The sequence below is a fragment of the Ambystoma mexicanum genome, chromosome 3p (genome assembly GCF_040938575.1).
Source record: "Ambystoma mexicanum isolate Mex_15411 chromosome 3p, UKY_AmexF1_1, whole genome shotgun sequence".
Taxonomy (NCBI): domain Eukaryota; kingdom Metazoa; phylum Chordata; class Amphibia; order Caudata; family Ambystomatidae; genus Ambystoma; species Ambystoma mexicanum.
In genome coordinates, this window is record NC_090925.1 from 286,870,403 (window position 1) to 286,896,753 (window position 26,351).

Here is a 26,351-nt window from a genome sequence, read left to right on the forward strand (position 1 = left end):
GACAGAGGACTCCATGTTTGGGCAGAATAGCACAGAGGGTCTCTGAGGGGCAAGGCAGAACACCTTGTCAGTGCTCCACCCCTTGCCCTGAAAGCTGATTTTAGAGTGCATATGGAGTTAATAAATATCCCCAGAGAGGGCTGTAGCTTTGAATATACATGCTAAGTGAAATCTCAAGTTGGTATGGTTGCCGTATTTTGCATGTCTAATGCACTCAACAGGACTGCAAACGAGCTCACTAGTGTTGCATAGGAGTGGTTTGAATGCCTCGTAAGCGGGAGGGTGCATGACTGTCCAGGGGCCATGATTTTCTCCATCGTTTGGCGGGTTTCTCTGCTGTTTGTATGCCCTAGGAATCAAGTGACCTAGGGCCTCATTACGACTCAGGCGGTAAGGGGTTTACGGCGGCGTAAACAGCGCCGACCCTTACCGCCTGATTCCGAGGTCCCTTAGCGCCATGGAGGTTTTAACACCTGCTTTTAGCAGGTGTTAAAATCCATGGCGCTAAGGGACCTTGATGTTAATTACGCCACCGTAATTTACGGTGGCGTAATTAACGCCTTCCCCACTCCCATTATGCCCTATGGGGCAAAAATGGGAATGGGGAAGGGTAAATGGGGATTGGGGACTTACCGCCCCGCCAACCTCGGAATGGGGCGGTAAGTCCGCCAACCACCATGGCGTAAACGTAGTTTACGCCATGGTGGTAAAGGTACGACCCAGGCGGTAACTTACCGCCTGGGTTGTAATGAGGCCCCTAGTCAGGAAGTCGGGGATGAAGGTACCGGCAGTTTCCAACCATGCTTTTCCTTCGCAGTTTTTCTGCCAAAGGGTTTTGGGGGATTCTCAGCGCACCCCTCCGATCAGGTGGCAATGGACTGACATCTGAGAGGCGAACAAATTGCTGGAGTCCCTTGAACCAGCCTCAAGCCAATGGGGAAAATGCCTCTTTGCTATTCATAGGAGAGGTGCCGCATGCTGCCAGGGCCTGGTCTGTAGTCCAGCCTGGTATGACTTGCAACATAGTCACGTGGGTCTTCCAACTAATACTGCTCGCCCTGCTCCAGGAACATAATGCAGGACTGTTTCTGTGAAGCTAGCAGCAGCCCTCTCCCCATCTCATGCCTTTGTGGGTTGGCCTTGGGCCTTGGGAATAGCAGGCTTTATGCTGCACGGATTGCTCTCGGCCGAGGAATCAAATGACAGAGGTTAGTTAGCCCGCAGTGTCACCTCCTTCATCTCATAGGTTGCCAGAGGAGAAGAAAACAGAGCTTCCTGGAGGTGTTCAGCCATGCTTCAGTACCCAGCTGCAAAGGCGGCCCCCTCAGAGCCTTCAGGTGGTCCTTAATTGTGCTTATCTGCCATGAACAGGTCCTCCTAGATTGTGTCTGGGAAGGCCTCCTATGCTCACATAGGAGTGGCATCTGTAAACCATGCTCTGCTGCCAGTTGCGAGGCTGCACCAACGCTGCTATGCTCACAACACGTGCATTATGTTATGTGTCCAAGGGCCATCTGAATGTGAGGCAATGCTTCCATTATAGAGGTTATTTTTCTATTTGAAAGTTTGAATTAAGATGATTTATTTGGGAGTAACGCGCACATTCTGGCTCCTGATTGGGGTATTTTATGTTAGTAAAAGTAGTTTCATCCTTGCAGTCTCCACTTTCTTTGTTTCGGGAGGATCTCTCAGGGGCAACGCACTCTCCTCGAAAGCAAGATGATGCCAAACAGCACAGGTTCGATCCCGGGTCAGCAGTTAGAAACCTCTGGGTATTAAGTGTGTTATAAAAAAAAACAATTACAATTTGCACCTAAGATCTATTAATACGAGGCAGTGCCCATAATCGGGTGCCTCCTTGTGGCACAGGGCGGTGCTTTCTACAGCCATAGGGATCAGTAGTAATGAGTGAACTTTAGAGGAGGGAGAGTTAGACGGATGGATATTGTTGCTATCTCTTGTTTTGTTTGCAGTATTATTGTTTCTACAGTTTCAATGGAGATATTGACCTGGGTTTATTTCACTGGGAGCTGGCAGTAAGCGTGAACACATGTAATTGGCACTCTCAGTTGGATGCCACAAAGTCAGAGTCAGAGGATCGAGAACAAATATCACCTACGCTGTGATAAACACTTACAATACCCCACTTTGAAATGCTTTGTTCGCTAGCTAAGTGTGTGTGTGTATGTGTTTCTGTCATTGTTCTGATTCTGTGGTTGCATTCGTATGGACTTCTTCATCCTCCCTCAGTTTGGGAATTCCCCTTCAGTTCAGCTCTGACCCCAGTATTTTTCCCTTTATGTGTGCCCCTTTCCTCTATCTGGTAATCCTTTTTTCTTTCTTTTTTGAGCCTCCTAAAAAGGATGCTTGTGACATTTTTCTTTCATGGCCATGTCCCGATCCTTACGACCTGCTACTAGTGTGAGCATGTATCTATTTTGTTTCCTGGATTCTGTTGCCAGTGATGGATCCGTCCTATCTTTTCACTGCTTTCCCTTCCTGTGAGCTTGAATGAGGTGCACTGCAGCTTTTCTTCAGTTCTCGGCCTGGTAGTCCTAAAGCCTCATGCCTTTAGTGGGCCACAAGTTGGTTGATTCGATTCGAGTGTTGGGTATCAGTTAAAAAAGTGATTGAAAGGTCGCTTTTTTGCAGTTTCCCAATTTAGATAATTGATTTTTTTTTCACTAAAAGATAACTAGGGCTGGGGTCTACAAGCCTTGTCTCTCCTAATGTTTTGGACGAAAACTCCCATCAGTCTGATCACATATAGTCAGTAATGATGAATCATGGGAGTCATAGTCCAAAACATCTGAAGACCCACATGTTGCAGACCCCGGAATTAGGGGACTATATTATATGCCTGTTCAGGACTGCCCGGAGGCCTCATCTGAAGCTGACGCTGATCCCTTTTCAATCAGAGTCTGCAGACATTCTTCAGAGCCAGAATGAGTCCTCTGTTGTCCTCTATTGTCAGGGTCTTTGCTACCACTATTAGGGTTACCTTTGTGACTGTGACTAGGAGCAGCCTGGCCCTCCCTTGATAACAGAGTGCACTTGAAAAGAAAGACTTCTCCAGTAATGGCAATAATGAGGGTGTGATGAAGCACACAAACCTGTGTATCCTGACCATGTAGATTCCCTCAAAGAAGTTAGAAGGGTATTCTCAAATTTGCAGGAAGAGAATACGTTTTACCCTTGATACATCACCCCTGGTCTTGCCTATTGACCCTATGTACTCCTAATGTGCTCAGTTATACATGTAAATGGTCCAGGTCTGCTGTAGTCTGGAAGGCATGTCATACGCCTTGGATCAGCCCAGACCTTTTTAGTTGTGCGCTGGACATCCGGGAGATCTATGCACATATTGATGAAAGCAACAGGTGTTGGTCTCCAGGAACATTCCGATTGACCCTGTTCTTAGGTTGATTGACACAGCAGTCATTCTACTACCTGCATATTGTAAACTTGCTCTAATTTTCTGATTGTGTAATGGAGCATAAAAGGGCTTCTCTATCACCTGAGTATAATATTTCCCCTTCTTCAGAAACTAGGCGTCAAAGTTAACAAAGAGAAGTCCATCATGATCCCATAACAGCATCTAGAGTTACCTGGGCTCTTAGAGGAGATCACTGATTCACTCCTCCTACTACCATTGTATAGGTTCATGGCAAAAAAGATGTTCCCCTCTTAGCTGTGGGTTCCATGTCATGAAGAAGCTTGCAAGAATGTGAGGCTTAACAGCAGTACTTGTTTTCCACTATGACCTGTACTTTTCAAGGGACTTCATTATCTCGGTACCTCAAGTTGTCATGAAGGCCAGATGAATTTGTACTGGAATTCTGTGGACTTCACAGACAGCAGATCTACTTGGATGTCTACTGTGGTGTGCATTCAAAGGCTCCAAACTGAAGGTCCCTTTCACCTGAGAAACAGGATTTTTTAACACTAACACCAAGAATGGCTTTGCATGTGTGATTGCAAATGAAAACTGAAGGGCCAGGTGAAAAAGGCCTACCTGTTGCTACCCAAGGAAAAGCACCATTTTAATTCACAAAGGAAGAAAAAAAATCAAAGGTCCCTTTTACCTGGAAAGCAGGATTTGTAAACAATGAAACAAAACGACTTTCCATGAGTGTTTGCAGTTTAAATGTGAAAAATGTACCCCTGCTAACATTTGAAAAGAAAAGGCCCTTTTGTTTTCCATGGAAAAGCTTCTGTAGACTAGGGACAAACCCCTTTGCTTGCTGTGGGACACTTCACAAGGAAGTCCCCAACTGCAGGTCTGGACTTTACACCCCCCAGCTAATTATAAAGGCAACAAAGCATCCTGCTAAAGGTGTGGAAAGCTCAGTGTTCCACAGACTTGCTGGCCCTAAAGGCAGTGACTGCAGGGAAAGTTCTCCTTGGTTGAAGCATGACCAAAAGGTGTGAAAATAGAGCCAACCAACTACAAAGAGCAAACTGCAAACACAAAGGGAATAATAAAAACGCTGGTTACAGGCTGACCCGGTGAGACCATATGGCCTGAAGGCAAGAGAATTGCCATTTGTCCCACATGAAGATTCACAATAAATTTGAAAGGACTATTATCATTTCCACCTTTTTCTCAGCAACCATACGTCGTACACATTACATGTATGTGTTATTTTTTATGTAATTTCCAGGCGATTGTGGAGATACTTAATTCATCCACTGTGACTCTGTGATCTGTAATAGCCATCTAAAATGGGTTTCTGGCTGATCTGAAAAGGTTCAAAGTATGAGAGATGGTGAACCGGTCAAGGGAAAAACTAGGACTATGGGTAATAAATCACATATTCATAACTGTTATACTTTTTGTGAAAATGGCTGAAAATTGCCAAACAGTCGTGCAAATGGTGCGGACCCAGCTGTTGTTTGATTAAATGTCCCATGATTACCAGAAACAGAATATATATTTATTATGGCAGTTACTAGTAAATCACAAAGTTTTTGATACATAACTAGCTTTTGCCAAAGATTTGAAAGGAGAACAAATGACGATTACAAATGGGAATTGCCATATATTGCTCCAGACCCCTAAACCAATCCTGAGAGGGAATCTGGATTTGGTAGGAGAGAGAAGGGTAATTGTCCAATCCTAGTTGCAGAACTATTGCAGGGTACTTCCCCAAGATTGTAAAATTGGTGGTGTCATCACTGCTATATAAGGGGGACTGCACTAGGAGGAGGGGACAGAGCGAATGAACATCAGGAGGGCTGCTGAAACATAGCATCTGACAGCTGTAAGGAAACACCAGAGGAAATTGATGAGAGTGCATCTGGGTGGAGCTGTGTATTTCTAGGAAGGCCTCGAAGCTGACTGTGTCCTATGGTGGAGAGGGGGAGGTAATTTGTGAGAGTGACCAGACCCCTGCCATATCTTTACAGAGTGTCCTGGGTTGCAGTTGGCTTTCCTGAACTTTAAACAGAGATATTTTATGTAAGTAGAACTGAGCCCTGCAAAATCAAAAAGTGGGGGAATCTGCTTGCCTTAAATCCCTTACATTCATAGTGGTTGGGGGGCAAAACTGTGTAGATCCTTAGCCTATTTAACTAAAAATATTCATTTAATTAATTCCCCATTTGGCAGAACACTATGAGGTGAATTTTGTTAAAAATTAAAAATTAACAAAACTCACTTCCCAGTGTGTGCTGAAAACTATAATCTATCATTTAATTGGGTAAACCTTTGTGTCCTGCTTGCCCCGACTTCTTTAATGAAGAAGGGTGCCTTTGTTCTTAAATCAGTCCAACCTTTTTATCCAGCTTCCCCAACACAGGCCTTTCAGTGGAGGGGGGTCTGAAATCAAAAATTCCCCAAATAATTAAAAATGTTCTGTCCAAACAGACCAAAGTGGGGGGGGGGGTCTGAAGAACCACTAAATCACCCTGGCCCTCATTACGACCCGGGCGGAAAGGGGTTTACGCCGGCGTAAACCATGGCGCCCCTTTCCGCCTGAGTACGAGTTCCCTTAGCGCCATGGTGATTTTAACGCCTGCTTTTAGCAGGCGTTAATATCCATGGCGCTAAGGGACCTTGTTGTTAATTACGCCACCGTAATTTACGGTGGCGTAATTAACGCCTTCCCCACTCCCATTATACCCTATGGGGCAAAAATGGGAATGGGGAAGGGTAAATGGGGATTGGGGACTTACCGCCCCGCCAAGGTCGGATTGGGGCGGTAAGTCCGCCAACCACCATGGCGGAGTTGGCAGCTTAGCGCCATGGACCATGGTGCAAATAGCACCATGGTTCTCCACCAAGGTCGTAATGAGGGCCCCTGTGTTTATTTTAAACCAAAAGTTTAGGCAAAATCACAATTGCTAAATGTGTTTGTACCAATGTTGAAATCCTACTGCTAGCGTTTTAAGCTTGCAGGAAAATCAAAATTGCACAACACTACATTTAGAATTGTTTTGGGTATTGATCAGTTCAATTATTTCTTGAAATGAAATTTGTAGAAAGTGAAGAATTGTCATTGTGTTCTTTTCAACTCACTTTTGTGATTTATTCATGCTGAGAGAAATTGATTGTGTTGTGCCATGTATAAAGTGGTGTTTCACATTTCCGTGCAAATTTCTATAACTTTTAATTTAAATAAATACCAATATGTTTCCCGTACACCGGCCTGGTTCCTGACTCATTGTTAGCTCAGGGGAAGGGATGTAATAGTCATGATATGAGTCTGAGATAGGGCTGAATAAAAGAATATGTTAAACAGTTTTTTTTTTTGCGAGACACCATGAGTGGGCAGGGAGGGAACTCCCTGTGTTGAGGATGGTCACTAAACAATCTGTTACACTACAGAGGATGGATGCCTTAAACATGGTGCCTGATTACTTAGCTCGATAAGTTTATTGCAAAGGCTGCATTCAATCATCATCTCGCATCTTATATTTCTTCACGGTGAAAAGCAGAGTTTTTTTGCCCAACCGGTCTCGTGTCTACGAGGCATTTCCCTATGCAGTATGGTACATTTATTTAGTTTCTAAGACAACAGCTTCGGATAAGGTAGCGGCTCAGATGAACAGTCGACTCAGTGATGATTGAAGGCAGTCTTTGCAATAAAATGAGACAGCAGAGTTGTTATCCCAAAGAGGGATAGTGGGTGATGAGCAGTGTTTGAATCCACAAAGAGAGACATTGCTCACCTTTTTGCCATACAAACTAAGTTCTTCTGGTCAGCATTGGTGCTGCTCAAGCGCATTTCGGTGTGCAGTTGTGCCACTTTTTAATGAGTGGCCTGTCCCACTCGATGAGGACTGCATTCATCATTTATTTCCAAATATTCTGTCACCCTGATGAAGGCTTGGTCTGCCAAATACTTAAGGCCCAAAGCCGAAACTTGAGTAGGCCAATATGAAATTACATTTTGCCTTAGTCACGCAGTTAGGAGCTGCAACATAGGCCAAAATATTGTTTTGGGGCAAACATCCTTTCATCAATGTTGCCAGACTAGAATAATAGCAGGTATCTTCTTTGCAGCTATTTGAACTTTGTTTTGTTCATATTAGATTGCACTATCTGCACAGTTCTGCTCTTTTTGCACATATTTGTTTATTGTGACTTGGATTTTTTGTGTGGTTAGTGAGTCAAGTTGGCTGTGAGCATTAGTGAGGATATGTGATTTTGTATGACTGACGAATATTATATATGAGATCGGTAATGCAAGTGAATTTTGCACTACAGTTGTTGTCACTAATGATGCACTTTAACTTTTTGTATTTTTTATAACAATATAAATAAAAATTACATTTTTTTAAATAATCCCCTTTTTGTTTTATAAATTGGAGCCAAATCACTTTGTGACAGTGACATATGGCATGGGAGATTGGTTTTGAGTGTATTTCAGCACAAGAGGAATGTTCTAAGAAGTTGCCACTGGATGCATGGAGTCTTCAGCTTATGTTTTAAGTCTGCTTTTATGAAATTCCATGGAGAGTGGTAATTAAAGGTTCTTTAGCCTACATATCTGTGATTAATCAACTTCCGGGGCACCAGTGGTCCAGGGATGAATATTGGTTTCTAAACCATCAATAAGCCCCACACCTCTAGTACACCAGAACTGGATCCAAAGAGATTGGAAACACACATAAATTATAAACCTATTGTCCAATTTTGGTAAAGTGGACAGAATGGCAGGCTTATCTCTGCAAGGTCGGGGGTCGTTGGTTAGCTGCAACACAACGAAAATATAATGATTACCCAATGGTAAAAGTGACTGTCAAGTCAAGGTTGCATAAAAATGTCTACTTTATCATTATTACAACAGATAGTTCTAGCACATTACAAATTACAACCCACCCTGTAAAGGAACACAGAAGACAGACAGTTTCACGAAGGAAAGAGATGCTCTCTGGATCCTGTAAGGAAGGCATGGTAGCAAACATAATACAGACACAAATGATCACAGTTCAATGGTGTTAATTGGACTTCCAAATGGGTTCATAAAACACACATCTAATCCTAAATCTAAAGATGGGAGCAAGCTACAACCATAATGCAGTCCTAGTAGAGTCTTGTCAAAATAAAAGGGCCTATACTAATACACCTATTGCCAATCCTTACTTCTAAATACAAATAGAGTGGGAAGCAATGTTATACAAAAGAAAAGTGTTCAAGAAATGATATGTCAGAATATTACAGCCGTTGGCTTCCCTTCCTCACATTTTCAGCACGGGACAAGGCGGCACACTCAAGCTTAGCACACTCTATGGTTTCTCTGACATGAGGATACAGTTGAAAACATCAGCATCAGGGCCTTCTGTGCCAAAGTCTCTTTGCCATTCAAAGTCTTTTATTTCAGAGGGCTTGATGCAACAAACAAACACCAAAGATCCTTACTTCTCAGGATTTCACATGCACAATTTCTCAGGTGATTTACTGTTTACCCTGTGTCCCCCTCCGCCGGACTCAGACCCACTTTAACACAGTGTTCTTAATTGATCTTTCTCAATCGGGCTTCAATCATTTTATCTCATTTTCCAATGTTTTCTTTTCTATATCAAAAATCAAAGAATTTTGATTGTGCACCGGATTTTAATTGACCCACTGCAGGACCATTTCGATTCACAAAATCTTTCTCTTTACAATTCTTTACTCTTCCTTCTGCCACCTCTCAGCTGGATACCTTACAGAGACCTTTGATTGAGCATGCATGTGGTGCTGGACCACTCTGTCAATGATATTGGATCCTGTCAAAGTTAAAAAATTCATCAGCAGTTCAACTTTACTTGCGTCTTTCATTACAAACGTTTTAACATTGTTCATTCCAGCACTCGGTGTATAATGTTGCTGCTTGCAAACCTGGCTTCAACACAGACAGGTCTTTTATCGGTCTCCCCAACTCACTGGCTGTGTTGATTTCTCTGTCGCTACTTTGTTCTTGGAGCTAAAGATGGTACCACGGCGGCTGCTGCTTCTCCCTGACTCGATTAGTCATGTAGGAGGAGTGGGGGTACCTCTGACACACAATGCAGGATTCTTCAGACTTGTCTCCGGAACTTAAGCTGTTCAATCTCGGGATCTCTTGTACATAACGATTTCTTTCCAGAAAGGCCAAGGGAATTTCCCTCCTTGTAAACCCCTCGTAGTTTGCTGTCTTTTGTCCCTCATTCAGCTGCTGTCTCAAAACTGTTGTTTCCTCGTGTGTTTTGCCTCGCTCATAGTGTATTTTGTGCTCCGCCTTTTATCCGGGTGGGGAAGCTTAATGGAAGTCAGGTGTGAGTGTCGGTCAGTAATTGCCTGACCTCACCTGATCATTGTATTGGGACACGTCAGGTTTACTATACTGCTCAGGTGTTAGTCTGTTTTCTCCTAGAGCGGGCTGTCCGTGGGAATGTGTTCATGTAGGAAGAGGGAGGGTGGTAGAGTTTCTACGTATCCTACCTGGTAGGGTGGGGTAAAGGTGTTCCAGGGAAGGGATTACTGCATCTCGCCATCTGGTCAACCACTCCTACTCCCTGAAAATTCCTCACCAAGGTGATCCTACTGCACTGGTCCACCCCCAGAAACTGGATCCAAAAGAAATAGCCATGTCCTGGCCACCTGTATGACATATCCCAGGGGACTAGTGGGTGAGACAACTTCTGGTTTCGCACAATACTGACAGGAAGGTAGTTGGTAAAGCAGTCTTAACTGCTGAAGGTTATTTGGTTTCAGAAGCAAAGGAGCAATGGGCTGTAAATGTCACTAGTGGCCTTTGGAGAAGGACCAGGCGGGCAGCACCACAATGTACCTGGTGCTTGAGATGATCTTGATGCTCGACAGCATCGAGTCGTTCCAGGGCACTTTGCAGCTCCTGCAACAGATTTCAAGACAGGAGACCGCTGCAGGTATAAGGCGACAGGCAGTTCGGCAAGCACGCTAGACAGACAGCTTCAGACTGGCCTACACGGCGGCTCAGGTTCAAGAATCATTGTCTCTGTGCTGGTTGGGGGATACGGCTTTAGATACTGCGGCGTAACAACATATTGGTGCAGCCGGTTGCAGCTTAAGGGGCTCGACTGCCTCGAACATGTCCTTAAAAGGTAGACGCTGGTTGATGCTTGTAGTGGCACTCCTCCTAGCTTCTTTCCAGGACTTGTGTCATCCTTTAAGCTGGGCATCCCAAAGCTGAGGAGAGTGTTTGCAGGCAACAGCCTGGTCCTTTGTTCAGAGACTCTCTGGCACTTGCCACCTAGGAAGCTTACTGGCAGAACCTAGAAGGGCATGCTGTGTGCTGGCTGGCTACCGGTTCTGGACCTGCTGGACGGGTCCTCTGAGGTGAGTATCTCCCTCTGTTCCCTGGGAGATGTTTTGGGGAGGGATCTTCCTTCCCTCTTGGAAATCCTGACCTTCCTTCACTGGCGGAAGCTGTAAGGCAGACTACTTTCAGCCAGGGTCAAAATGAGTCCTTCTTCTTACTCCTTTCAAAGTTGTCAGATGATCTTCCAAAAGAGGTGCTCAGCCATCTTTTAAAGCCAAATGGGCCTCAGTGATTAGTGCAGGCTAAGCCTTCCTAAAGGAACCAATCCTGGATCCCCACCAACAATCTTCAGTTATCCGTGAGTTCATAACCAGAGTGTTTTGGAACAGGAAAAGTAAGGGGTGACAACATGTACTACTAAGTCCCACCCATCTTCCTGTCTGTTGTGGATCAAAGTGTCTCTCTGGTTACTTGAGCTCTATGTGGCTACTGATGAAAGCGCAGGTATCCCTTGAAGTTTGTGGCGAGAACAGACTTTCTATCTCCATCCATACACATTCTTCTTCCCTCTGAAAGGGGATCTCCCTGCATGGGTTGCCTACTGTAAACAGTTGTCCCAGACATGCCATTCACTGCCCTTCATACAGAAGGGTGGGAGCTAACTTCAGTTGACACATTGCATATCAAAGAGGTGTTGGGGTTTCCTGTCCCCTTTTTTCAGTTCTGTGATCGGGCCTATCACAGGCCTGTTCCAATTAACTCTCATCAGTATGTACTGCCACCAGCAGAACTTCGACAGCAGAGAGGGCAGATCCATGGAGTCTTTGATATTTTATTTTGGCTGGCCATGGCCATTGGAAGGTGTTGCCTTCCCCCCTTCAGAGATGCTTTGATGTATCCATGGCTGTCACATTCCAGCAAAATATGACCGACAGGACTGCGTCTGTAGGCTGTGTCCCACTGGAGTACACTTGACTATGTGTTTGTTGTGCTGCGAGCATAGGAAAATGTGTGTGGATTAGCCCCACACATGTTCTGAGGTTGATCTCCCATGATTCATTTTAATGACAACACTTCAGAAAAGCTGTGGCGTGCGCACAATCCCTGTGGGGATGGTCAAATTCCTCACAAAATCCATTTTCAAATCTAGATTTCCGGGTCACTAACATTATGGAAATTTTAACTTTAGGGAGCAAAGCGGGTTGATACTCCTCTCACCTGCAGCCCAGGCTTTCAGAATGCAGAAATAAATTAATAGATTGTATACTGCTTGCACTACTTTCCTCTACGACGGTCTTGTGCTGACAGTTTTCTATGACTAAGTTGTATGTGTTTTTCTTAGAAAAATTTTAAAAATCTGTGACGAGTTTCTGAATTATGCATTGCTGTTTTTTCTCTTTTTAAATGTCTGTCTTTCCCCTTGTGTTTTTTCTTAACTTCTATGCCTTCTTCTTTCTTTTCCTCCAAGCTTACTCTTAACCCTAAATCTATCCCTATCATTCACTCTATCATCGTAATATGTCATGCTGGTGGTGTCTTGTACAATGTATCATGTTTTTTATATTCATTTATAGGCCATAATAAGAACCGGTGTGTGATTTTTTGTTTTTGTTTTTTAGCTTCCCCTGCCTTTGTACCTACTATGTACCCCAGATATGCTGACAGCTCGATGCATGGAAGCCAAGGGCCAAAATTCTTAAAGTGAAGGAAAACCAACAACTTAACAAAGTGAGACCCCCAAAAAGGCTATATTTCAAGGTTTAAAAAAACATTTCCTGAATTCTGCTAGGAGTATTCTCAAATACTCCTGTAAATGACTGGTGCAAGTATTTGGGACAGGGCAGCTTTGAGACAGATGTTTGAGCCTGTAACACGATTTGCTTGCCTCACTGCACACACCATAGTAATTTGAGATAAAAACCTGTCTGAGACGCAGGGAAAGTGAGGACAAATCATTAGTGTGGCACTTGTCAGAAAACCTGGGCTGCGCGACAGAGACTAATCAATAACTCTGAAAAGCACGCTGTTCTTCGAACAATCACCAATGGAAAAGTGTCCTCAAATGTCGGCCGGGAGGATGCGCGAGACCTGGAGGAGCCGGTGGAGCTGTGTTTTGTCCAATGCATGCAAACATGAACCCTGCCTTTTCCAAACTTCTCTTTCAAGATACAAGATAGCAAGATCCCACGGCATGTTAATTCAGTGGAGGAACCTGAGCTACATGGCAGCATTCACATCTGTCCACATGCACACAATGGGTAAATCACAGGCAGTAACAATAGAAGCTTCCCCCACACACATAACCGTTACAATAAGGAACCATACAAGCTTATGACGCAGGCCTAGAGCAGGCATATCACAATAATCAGAGAACCAAGCTTCCAACCCAATGGTCAATAAGGTACTCAGGCAAGCCCCAGAAGGATGGCCTGACATTTAACATGATCCAAAGGGAAAGTAAAACAGGATAATATTTATAAATCTCAGCTAGGTATTGAGTCAGCTGTGAATTATTGTACATTACAAAGAATATGATTAGCAGTGAACATTAACATTGTTAAGAATAAAGTGCAACTGGCAAGTAGAAGTAACCACAGTCAAGTAATCTCAGGTGACACAATGTTGGCTTGTTAGCATTTACAGGAGCTCAGCTCAGCGCCTATAGATTGTACAGCGACCTTTAAGCGAGGTCTGGCAATAATGTAGTTCTGCTTTTCCATGACCTGCTTAGGTAAGAGCCCAGGGCAATAGCAACTCTCACCTCCGAGCACAACAGTGAGAAGGTGAGAGCAGGTATGCACAGCCTTATCCTGCTTTCTCTTACGATGCTCATCAACCTGCTCTTGGTTATATCGGGGAAGATGGGGCAAAGGATAATGAAATGTGCCACATTCTCTACTGCGGCCCACACGCAACCGTCACAAACTCCTGCCTTACTTCTATGTGTATGCACTGCCAGTGACAGCACAAGGAAATGTTATTTTCAGTTTGAATGGGTTTTGCTAATTTACGCACATTTATTTTTGAGCAAATAGATGCATACTTGCTAAGTGTAAAATAGCAAAACAAAAAGAGGTGATGGCTGGAAGGTTTAGAATTAATCTTAACATCTGGAATTGCTCTGGGTAATCATCCAGATCATTGTTCTTCACCTGCCAAGCCATTACAAAGGGGGAAAGACCATATGCAAATCAGGATTGGTCCCACCCATAAAGGGGCAGTCCACCCCAAACTGCTTGGCCACATCCCTTTTGCACGAGACCACAAGCATCCACAAACATGTTTCAGCCTTGTTGGGCCTCATCAGTGAGGAGTAGCTTGGGGCTCTAGGCCCAGCAGGCACGGGACCCAAATCTGGGCATGACCATTCCACTCGGGTGAGTATAGCAAAAAAAAAAGAGGTGATGGCTGAAAGGTTTAGAAGTAATCTTAACCTCTGGCATTGCTTTGGGCAACCCCCCAGAGCATTGTTCTTTGCCTGCCCAGCCATTACAAAAGGGGAAAGGCCATGTGCAAATCAGACTTGGTCCCACCCCAATCGTACTATCAAGCTAATTTTCCAACACATTTTCCCCACAAATGCAGTCACAGGTGCTACTGAAAAGTCTGTGAATGCAATTTAACAATGTGGGTCTGTGTTGTTTTGCAGGCCAGGACTGTAATTTGCCCCAGTCAAATTCTGTGCACAGCACATGTAAAAAATGTATAAACTTCACTAATAGACCCAGACCCTGTCCAGCAAAGGCTGAAGTAGTGGAAGCATTCCTCGTACACAGAACAGGTGCAGCACATGCAACAACACGTGTAAGCTTCCCTTATAGACCCAGAACCTGTCCAGCAATGCTGACATACTCCTCATACACAGAGCAGGCACAGCACATGCAACACAGCACATGGAACAAAGGTGCAAGCTTCCCTTATAGACCCAGAACCTGTCCAGCAAAGGCTGACATACTCCTCATACACAGAGCAGGCACAGCACATGCAACACAACACATGGAACAAAGGTGCAAGCTTCCCTTATAGACCCAGAACCTGTCCAGCAAAGGCTGACATACTCCTCATACACAGAGCAGGCACAGCACATGCAACACAGCACATGGAACAAAGGTGCAAGCTTCCCTTATAGACCCAGAACCTGTCCAGCAAAGGCTGACATACTCCTCATACAGAGAGCAGGCACAGCACATGCAACACATCACATGGAACAAAGGTGCAAGCTTCCCTTATAGACCCAGAACTTGTCCAGCAAAGGCTGACATACTCCTCATACACAGAGCAGGCACAGCACATGCAACACAGCACATAGAACAAAGGTGCAAGCTTCCCTTATAGACCCAGAACTTGTCCAGCAAAGGCTGACATACTCCTCATACACAGAGCAGGCACAGCACATGCAACACAGCACATAGAGCAAAGGTGTAAGCTTCCCTTTTAGACCCAGTACTAGTGGAAGCATTCTTCGTACACAGAACAGGCACAACCCATGCAACAAAACGTGTAAACTTCCCTTATAGACCCAGAACCTGTCAAACGAAGGCTGGCGTAGTGGAAGCATTCCTCGTACACAGCACATGTAACAACACGTGTAAGCTTCCCTTATAGACCCAGCACAGTATTCCCCGTACACAAAAGAGGTACCGCATGCATAACAGCAGTGTGCAGTTCCCTCGCATAAACACTGATTAGGTAATGCAGAGGCGTAGTAGACCAAGACGTTCTCTTATACAAACCAGGTGCACAATGCTTGGATAGCAGCAGTGGACATAGGACAGGCAGCATTGATGCAGGCGCTCCCTCAGGAACAGCAGAATCTGCATCACAGATAGAACTAGTACACGATATCCTCCTACACATGTGGCAGAGACAAGCACATGACACATTCCAGAAAACGCAGAGCAGCTGCACCTCTGGCAGGAGCAGTGCCAGTGTCCATCACACACATAATTGGAATATGGCGGGCAGCTGCAATCAGCCCCAAAGATGAGAGGGGTACTAGTGACGTGTACTCCCTAAAACAGTCAGATACTCCCAACAAAGAAAACAGGGAGTACAAGTAATCCCCATAACAAATAGGTTCCCACACAGGAGCCTGAAAACTGCTTCAAGCAACACAGCTGCATGGCTATGTTTGGGTCAGTGGAACAAGCATAGCAGTACCAAAGGATGGAGCTCTAATAGTATTACAGCCTGACTCGATAAGTGACTTTAAGGTAAACATGCATGTTTTAATTTACATGAATTATATGTCAAAATTACTAGGCACCACAAAGAAAGATGTCTGGTTTAGAATTAACACACATATTTGATCCACTAACAAAAGCATGGAATTGGAATGGACGTTACTTTTGCATTCCTTGAAGGATAATTTTACTCCTAACGTCAAAACATAGGGCGTAAAACATCCTCTCTTTAATATCTTATCTGATAGCCTGGATGCAATGTGAACTACCACCACGCGAAGAGACCAGGCACAGCAGAATTAAGGCCAGTGTCTCTCACGCACACAAATCATGCACATCACATGTGGTAGCAGTTTATGCCTCCCTGATACAGAGAGCAGGGACATCATGGGCAGCAGTAACATAAGCTTCCCACCAGAAGCACAGGTAGGAGGTACAATCCAACACATTCAGGACAGGCACAGCAAGAAACCTGCAAGTCTCGATTCCATGGGGGTCATTACAACCTGGGCGCAAAGGGATACCGGGCACTGGTAATGACACCAGTGCCAGTAATCCCTTTGCGCCCTATTCCGAGGTCCCTTTGCGGGTCCTTCCCTTAACGCCTGGTTTTACCAGGCGTTAAGGATGGGACCTGCAAAGGGATGCCGGGGTCAATAACGGTACCACAATTTGCGCTACCGTTATTGATGCCTTCCCATTGAGCCCTATGGGGGCTCAAATGGGAATGAGGAATGGCTTTTCAAATGGGGACTTACCGGTCCCACCAAGGTCGGACTGGACCGGTAAGTCCCCATACCGCCAAGTCGGTGGCGGTACCGGTATTGGTGCTAGTCATGGTGCTAATAGCGCCATGACTAGCACCAACCTCGGAATGAGGGCCCAGGTGAACTTAAAACAGCTAGAAACAGTGGCCCTCATTCCAAGTTTGGAGGTAGCCATGGCGCTATTAGTGCCATGGCTGCCTCCAAAATCGGTCCGACTCCGGTCTGGTGAAGGGAGTAATTACCGGTCCAGTCCGAGGTCAGTGGGACCGGTAATTCCCCATTCACAAGAGCCATTCCCCATTCCTATTTGAGCCCCCATAGGGCTCAATGGGAAGGGGGAAGGCGGCAATAACGGTACCGCAAATTGCGGTACCGTTATTGACCCCGGTATCCCTTTGCGGGTCCCGTCCATAACGCCTGGTAAAACCAGGTGTTAAGGGAGGACCAGCAAAGGGACCTCGGAATAGGGTGCAAAGGGATTACCGGCACCGGTGTCATTACCGGTGCCCGGTATCCCTTTGTGCCAGGTCGTAATGACCCCCAGTAACCTTGAAGCTCTTCCTGGATATGTGTGTCCCTTAGTCAGAAGCACAGATGATGCACCACTTGCATGGGAGACGCGGCGGAGAAAAACATCTCAAGGCATGGACATAAAGCTGGACCAGTAGCTACAGACCTAATCATTTCCAATCCCTCAATCAACAATCCATCCTCTTCTTGGCAATGGGTTATGTTGTCTGCCGATGCAGATTTGAACCTGTGCCCTCAGAGAGCAGGTATTGCCTCCTTCCCAGTAGCAAATCCTGGAGCACAAGGCATTATCAGCATTTCACATCTAATGCCGCAGGTTCACGCTCGAGCTCACACACCTGCCTCATCAAAGAGCATGCTGTTTTCGCAGTTTCTCGATCAATGGACAAAAATCAATCCAGTATCTCAATGTTTTCACAAATTGCCTCCCCATGGCGGATCACTTCCCTCGAAGCGCCACAGAGAGCAATGCACCCGTGTCAAGAGAGGTGGAAAATTAGCAAAGCCGATTCACACCTCTCACATGCCACTGTGGTGAATCCGTCCGCCCTCGTCAGCTATAAAATCCTTGGACTGGGGAGCCCAGGAAGTTGCCACAAAAGGGCAGAGGAGTCTGACAAGCTCTAATTGAAGCTATCAGTCATCCATATAACAGCCAACACCCAACATGTGGTCACCCATGACTGAACCATGAATTCTTCTTGTTGCAAATCTTATAAATGGTTGGGCTCTTCTCCTACCGTTGGGTTTGCAAACTATGACAGAACAGTGTGTATAAGCCTTGGCATCAGTGGGCACGATTCACATCTCATCCAGCACACCTCTGACCACTTCCATGATAGTGGTGTGTGCTTTATTCATTCGTTTGGCACAGACATGGAAATCCCAAGATCCTGTAAATAATGGACATCACTGATAAGGCCTGCTGTAGGCCCTTTCAGCTATTGAGCCTTTATAAAGTGAAGCATGATCTTAGCATCCCATGGTCCTCTTGGGCCATACGAGACTGGATAGGATCCTTGCCCTTCTCTCTCTGTGCACTGCATAAAATTGTGGCATTGTTGTGCGGTGAGATGATGACTTTCCAGATATGCACGGTTGACATCCGACTCACCCTCCATGGTTCTGTTCATCCTGAAAGGCAATAAGCCAGTTATTTTCTTTATGTTCAAATGTTCAGATTTACTCTTTGCTTTTCTCATAACTTTAGCCAGGGGAAGTCAAAGTTCCATTCTGCTTGCAGAGGGTAGGGAGTGAGGCAAGCCAGAATATATATTCTGTGTCTGCTTCAAGTGCTTCCAGGGATCGTCCACTGTGCACACAGACCTTCTAGTAGGCTCGAGTGGAAGAGGGAACTTTAGTTTGCCGATGATCTTAGGGTCGTCTGTGTAGCTGCAGGGTAGGCCAGCGTTTTGGAATATGGTGATCAGTGTAGTTAAATAGGCATTGAGTAGGAGGGGAAAAATTATTGCACATCTGGCAACCGTCCAGGATTAGGGGAGAAAGGGCCCATGTGTTTGCTCACTTTTCTGCCGTATAGAAATGAGAATGCTAGGTGAGCCGCCTGCCTTGGATTCCAAGATCTTTTAGGCAGATGCTTAAAATAAAGTGGATGATACCATTGAAGGACACTGGAAAGTACAGTAGGATGAGGATACTATCACCAGTGTTATCACGGTATACCGTTGTTTCACTGACAGGCATTTGTACGACTGCCTTTATGCATCTGAGGTTGATCAAACATTTTATGGTGCTAACCCATTGTGTGGCGTTGGGCAAAAGCCAACATGTGTGAGCTCTAGAAGCCAGTTGGTTTGAGGTGTTGGAGGGGCTGACTGCATACAATGTTTTCAAGGTCCTCTTCCAAGTACAGGATGTCGTCTGGAGGAAAGGAATGCGTGTACTTTTTTTTTTTACTCTTTGGGAACTGTTCCCATTAGACGTGAGGTATTGAAAGGGAAGAAGAACAAGGTGGATACAGAGAAGCGTGAAAGGGTCATTAAAGAATGCTGTAGGAAAAGGTCCAGCAGGGAGATGAAGGTTTATCTTGATATGGTGAATAAGAGTTATTGGAGCTACGGCTGTAATATAATATTATTTGAGGAGCTATGAATGGGGTGTTTCAGTGTGCAACATAATGTAATGGGGAGTGGTATTGAATAGCAATATTTTGAAATTTTGTTGGCCTTACTCCATGTGGACCTTTAAGAAAAGGGAAGAGTGACATGGGATATGGTGTGTAATGAGTTGAATAGCAGTGATGTTTGTATGTTCAAAGTTGTGTGAGATCGGAGATTAGCTGGCTGTGAGTGACAATGACTTAGGAAAAGTCAACGGCTAAAGGTGTGCACAGCTGTAATACAGTAATGTTTATGGTAGTGCATTTTAGTCACCAAATGTACCAACTACCTTGAATAGCCGATGGGTGGTTCAATTTTAACAGCAAGTCTCTTGAAGTAGTACATGTTTTGGCGCTCAGAACTTCTCTTCTCTAATGATTTAGTTTGAAGACGAGCTTCTCCTGCTGGAGATGGTCTACTTTCCATTTATATTCTGGGATGTTCTTTTCTCATTTGTGTTCTGCAAAAGGATGAGTGATCTCTCTGGACATTGTCACAGGTTCCTCATTCTCATTGATTTTTGATGAAACATTGTATTTTGTCTTTCACCAACATGTAAGATATGAGCGGCAAACCTGTTTCAATATTATGAAGCAAGCTCCATGCCCTAATTATTTCAAGGTATTTGTATGAATTTAATTATCCTGAACTATTATCATACAGTGTGTTTTTTGTGTGGTTGTATTGGCACCAGGACTGACAAAGAATTTTGCTTCAGTGGCTACATCATTCTTAATACACTCACACATGCCCTCACAGACTGAGCCATTTAATTAAAAGATTCTGTAATTTAGCGACAAGGCCCTGGTCTTTCCTGCTGTTTTCATTGCAAGGGAAGGACCATGTGGCGACATGAGTTTCGGAAAGGAGTGTGGCATGTGTAGGTGGTGGTGGCAGTGATGCTCCAATGAGCAACAGAGGCTTTGCAGGAAAGGCCACATGACCAACCTATCATAAGCAGCTGCGTATCTACCAAGTCAGTGATGCATTGCAATCAGCAGCAATGTGTTGACCAAACCATTCATAGTGAGAACACCTTACAATACGGTCATACGGAGCCGAAGAACCAAGTCCTCAAGGAATTGATCGCACTGTGTTCCAGCTACTGCCACACCAGCAGCTGCATCAGATCCACATATTAGTGTCTTTATTCATGTTTTAACTCACCTGGATCAGCCCAGCTGCTGGATTACGCCTTTTCTCAAAGTGCTTTTGTCGATGCTGCTCCTGGACCTTTAGGGCAAACCCAGAACCCAGGATACCCTAAAAAGAAAGAGAAACCATTTTAGAACATCGGGGTGGAGGCAGGTGCTGCTAGCTCCAGATGTATCAGCCTTATTTGCCACAGGGCATACCATGACCACTCAGGTGATAGTCTCCATGATGTGAAAGAAATGCCCGTTCAAACCTGAATGAGGAACCCAAGGCACTCTGACGATGAACACGGCCTTAAATCAAGGGAATTTGATGTTGATCTCTTGCAGGATGATTCCTGTTGATCTTTAACAGCCTTGGTGGGTCAGTTGTGTACCTCCTGTTTCCATGTTAGGAAATCATTGAGTTTAGGGTAAGTGAGGAATTTCTTGACTTTTTTGAGGGTCATATCATCTGGCCCCACTTCACCCACAAAGGGCATTTCTTTACTATGTGCATTTTTATGTCTAGATATGGATGGGTTCTTACACAGCCACAACATTTATTCATCTGTTTTCTTTTGTGTTTTTTTTTATTCCCTCTCTCTCTTCTGTAACAATGGTTTCAGCAACTAAATGAAAAAGGAACAATACTGAAATCAATACAACCAACAAGCACAGAATGCCCCAGCTTCCTACCAAGTGAACGTTTCCATCTAAACACATAAAATGGCACCACATTTAGTTTAGTTAGGCAATAAGTGACCCACGGACAGGATCTGGAGCATGCAACATGAATCCCTATCGGCTATCGCAACATGAATCCCTAGCTGACAGACCATCATCCACACCCAGAAGGTTTCACAAAGTCTGCAACATGAACTGGCAGAAGCCCCTTCCCAGCCGCCATTGCTTATGGCAGGGGAGTCACAATGGAATATGTTCCACCTCGTAGACCACGTTTGTAAGCAACTGATCCGAATGACAGATGCATTGAAAACACCATAATTATTTCTGTCTTTTTACCAAAGCTACATTTGTATTCTTCCTATTGCAAAGGTACCTACGTTAAATGTATCTGAAAGAATGCAGAAATAAATCACTACATCCTTCCTGCTTTTAATAAACTCGCGTTTCCCTTTCACACACTGTAAAACGAAATAAGATTTGATGAGAAAACAAAAGAATAATATGTGCTACTCCTTATTACCCCACATTTGCATTTACCTTTCAATCTCTGTCCAGGCAAATCAACATATCTTGTGCACCCGCGAACGACCAGTTTCATTTGTATTATAAGGAGCTTAGGAAGGGGTGTATGTCGGCTTGAAGTCCATCAACTAAATATGAGATTGGGCTAAAGTGGACTTTCCACTTTTGTGCTTGGCGTTAAAGGTGTAGCCCCCCCGCCCCCAAACATGCACGGACACATGACTTCTTGATTTATATGTCTGTGTATGCCTTTAAGACATTTGAAAAACTATGAGCCAAACCATGTCTTGGCGAATGCCTGCTGGGTAAATTGCTGTGGAGCAGGAAGGATAATGTAATAACCAAAGATGCATGAGCTGTAATGACTAATCATAATGTGCCAACGACTGCTACCAATCCTGTACCCCCTGTAACTAATTTCCTTCATAGTGTCTGCGCACTATATAAATATAAATAAATAAATAAATAAATAAATAAATAAATACATAAATAAATTACGGGATTTCCTGAAGTAACATTGGATTGTGCAATGAAGAGCACAGTGAAGGGATTCATAGTATTGGATCAAAAATTGCCCATTTCCTGGGCCGAGTGGAGTTTCCGTGCAGTACTTATGTAGCGCAAAGGGATGCCGCACTCCTGCAAAATGTGATGAGGGGCCCCCAATGCCCTCACCTCGCAAAGCAGGGCCTCTGACTAGAGGGGGCCCCCTTGCCATGCAGGTACTAGAGTGGGTGTACAATCCATGCCTGTCCTGATTTTCAGCTATGATGGTAGACGATTGGTCACAAAATTGGGGCGTGAGGTGTTGAAAACGTTTCTGTTCCACATTTAAGGATCCCAGTTTGGATTATTGCTGTGACAAGGATCTGGAGAAGGTTTTCCTTTTAGAGCAGAGGGCCCGGGGCCTCGATCTCTACTCTGAAATCTGCGGCCTTTTGCTCTTTTTGGTACTACGAAGGTGCAAGTGTCTGCCTAAAAGTGAAGACCAATTACAAGTACCATCTATCCTCAAATGGGTAATCTGAGAGAGAGGACACCTCCTAGCTTCCATGTATAGACCCCCATGCTGCAGTACCACAATTCTCCAGCGGAGGGCAATAACCAACCATAGTCTCACTTTTACACTGACGTAGCCAATGTTAATTATAATCTTATAATACATTGATGTTGCTTGCAAAACATCAGCCGGATATTGCAATCGCAAGGATGTCAGAGTGTACAGCACGATGAGCACTAAGAAGGGCGAAATGCATATGTGGCTGCCTGAATCTTTGAGAGCTGTCTTGGGTGGCTCAAGCTTTCTGTAAAATAGAGCTGCCCTATTAGACAATTATCATTTTCTGGAGCAAATAGGCAAGCGTATTAGATCATTTGCATGACCAGAAAAAATTGCTCTCTCGCCCTGTCCTGGAGCTGAGTTTAGAGGGAAGGCTATTTGGTGGCGTGTGTGGCTTGTTAGCTGAAATGCTGTATTCTTCTCTCACATTTTCAGTAGAAATATTGTTTCCATGCATTTTCTTAGACCCACCATTACTTTCAGGGTGTTTGCTAAACCTGACTCTCCACCTAGAAGGCTATCAACTTTGGCTTGTTTGAAACTCAGTTCATGAACTGTGGAAAACATATTCCAAGAAGGAAGTTGGGAAATTGGAATTGATGTACTAGATGAAGGCAAGCGTTGTAGACTGACATGTCTGTGTTGGAAAAATGCTCTGGAAACTCTCCAAAAGAAGAAGCCATACTGATGATCACTAACATGGGTGAAACATGTATGTGATTGCCTGCTTCCTTGAGATCTACCTTTCTTGTCTTTAAGAAGGTATGTAAAAAGAAGTTCAGCCATATACACCAAAAGTAATTTATTTTCTGGATAAAAATAAATACTTGTGAGATGGTTTGCAGGCCTAGAATGCATTGCTCAGTGGCTCTGACCGACAGGTGAACTTTCAACAATAAGCTACTGGCAAGCGCTTTGGTATGTGTGGCTTTTTAGCCAAAAAGCACATTCCGGTACATATTCTGTCAGGTGGTGGGGAATGGGTTTGTGGGGCAAGGAAATGTTGTTTTCATTCCTAAGTGTATGCATGGGGTGCCCTGATTTCCAAGCAGAAGATTTTAGAAAAGGAGGAAGATTGAGCAGGTAAAAGTGGGGGTCATTACTTGCATGCGCGGAGTACGAGTTTCAGAATACAATGGTAAGGCTTTAGCCAATGAGCCAATGAATGTTTGGTGTCTTCATTTCCAGAACAAGATGTTTTGGATTCTTAAAAATCTAGCATGAACGTGCCCTGAGGTGGTGTGCTTGCAGGAAACCAACTTAAGGATAGCTGGCCAGGTTCACCCTGAAATAAATCAACTCCGGGTTAGCAGAGATTGAAGCTGGCACAACTGAATTGCTACATAAAAACTCCTTTCTGATAGTGATAGATACCAATAAAGATAAGAGGTATGTTAAAGAGGCTGACCACACAGGCATAATGTTCGTCTAACAATAGTTTCAGAATATGCTCAGATCAAGTTAGGAGTGGTCTGAGATTTCTCTGGAATTGCCTGGATAATCTGGAAAGCCTTTTGACTGGAAGGATTTTGTTTCTGAGTAACTTCAGCCTTGTACTGGAGAAGGCTAAGTCTACAGGAGAACGGGAGCTGCTTCATTCAAGTTAAACATAGGCTTAAATTGCTCCTGATGAACACTATGCCTGGATAACCCAGGGTACAATTTCCATTGCACATTCACAAACTGTTGTTCATAACTGACCTGGTGCTGCTCTCCCCCACCCTGAAGGTAGGAACAGTTAGGGTAGATTTGGATCTGATAGTACTTCCTGATCATGTCCAACTCCTCATTGAACTGTCAATAAGGAATAGGGGCTTGCATCGGGAGTGGGGCGAATGGATTACTATCTTCTTAGCTAGTGAGGCTCTGGAGAGATACTTTTACAAAATACCTTTGCCTGGTCTCACCTTGTCCCAAAAGGAATCTCTATAAATGCCAATAAAGGAGTTGGAGATTCTATAAGCCATTAAAACCCATAAATCCAATAAGGGTTCTGGGACGGATGGCTTAACAGCCAAATTATATAAGGTTTACACGCACCAGCCGGTTTGTAAAATCAAAATAGAGAGTCACTTTGATGAGTCGATCTCTGATCCCCCAAACCAGAAATTACCTTTTGTCAATGTTCCTCCTATGAGCCAATAGCAATCATAAATATCAATCCAGAACTATTTGTGAAAGACTTGGCTAATCAGCTAGATTCTGTTCTTCCGTGCCTAATCAATCTGGATAAGCTTGCAATTGTCTGAGCAGAAACCCCTTTGTCAATACTTTAAGACTATTACATCTAATGGACTAGTTTCGCTGGCTGAAAAACAAAGAGGTTTTTCTCACCTTGAACCAAAAAAAGGCTTTCGACTGGGTGGACTCAAGTTATCTAAAAGGGTCCTCTTCTGATTTGGCTTGAGAGATTAAATGAGGCAAATGGCACTTGGCAATTATGCAACCCAATGGTGGGAGTGGGAGTTAATGTCTCCTACACAGAGCTTTCAGCTTCTCAGAGGTACCTAGCATGGGGCCTCTTACTCACACTCCTGTTTACTCTGTTGATAGAGCCACGTGTAGTCCATATAAGGTAGACAGTTGAAGTCTGGGACATCCAGCAAGTCAATACATCCTATTAAATGTCTTTGTTCATGGGTGATGTTAACCTATGCTTGTCAGAACCCTCTCACTCACTTACTTTTGTCGAAGTGAGTATCAGGTTTAAAAATTAGTAACTCCAACTTTGAAGTTGTGAATGTATCAATAGCACAGAAGAATGTGATGAGCCTTAAAAAGCTAGTTCAATTTAGAAGAGCTATATATTGCATTAGGTCCTTGGCTGTAAAATACCCAGCTAAGCTTACCTTGTTATGTGAAGCCTGTTATCAGGATCTTTAGCAACGCTTTTGGAAAGACCCCACCAAGTCATGCATCTATCAGTATATTTGCTTGGTAGGGTTACAATTGTTAAGATTAATGTTGAGTCAGGCATCATCTATTGCTATTGTTAGTGTGGTCAGGAAAGTTCCCACGATGCAGAGGGGTTCATGTTGCATGCGTCATATTTGTGACGGGTAATGCGGCAAACTGGACGTGATGTTGCAATGTCATATGTTTCAGTGTCGTTAAATGTGAATGGGATATGTTTCTTAGTGTTACTTTTTGGCTAAATTGCTAGATGTACATTTTGCATGCACGTAGAAAGACAAATGCCAAAACCACCAAATGAAATATAAAACAGAATCAACAAGGAGTTTTCATAATGCGCATCCAAGGAAGAGGACTGGTCATAGAGAACCCACTGTGAAGAAAATATGACAATTAAACATGCATGCTCACTGATACACATATACAGGGAATTTATAAAATCTACATGCAGTGGGACTTTTTTTTAAAAAATGTGTTAAAACACGGAAGTCAGAGTTTGACTTTGAGAAACTGGTTTTGCAGTGTTTCAGAGGCCAGAGGGTGGGTAAATAAGTAACTACGACCTTAGCGGGTGGTCAGCTCAGCTAAAGAAACTGAACAAGGTTTTTGTGGCCTGGTCATATTGCACGAAACAAATGTAAACGTAAGTGTATAGGAACATGCAGAAGGGCTTCACCCTGGGGAGTAATGGAGTAGCTTTTTCTAGATAGTGAGTAGGAGTTT

At 44.2% G+C, this 26,351-nt stretch overlaps 1 protein-coding gene across 9 annotated transcripts in view; it reads right to left on the minus strand.

Moving 5' to 3' along the window:
- Window positions 1-26,351, minus strand: part of KCNQ2 (potassium voltage-gated channel subfamily Q member 2) — a 533,237-nt gene that overhangs the window by 161,411 nt on the left and 345,475 nt on the right. For all 9 annotated transcript variants that reach the window (XM_069650812.1, XM_069650810.1, XM_069650809.1 and 6 more), the window contains exon 7: window positions 20,478-20,573. In XM_069650812.1, the coding sequence (XP_069506913.1) occupies window positions 20,478-20,573 (96 nt within the window). The remainder of the gene's footprint in view (window positions 1-20,477; window positions 20,574-26,351) is intronic.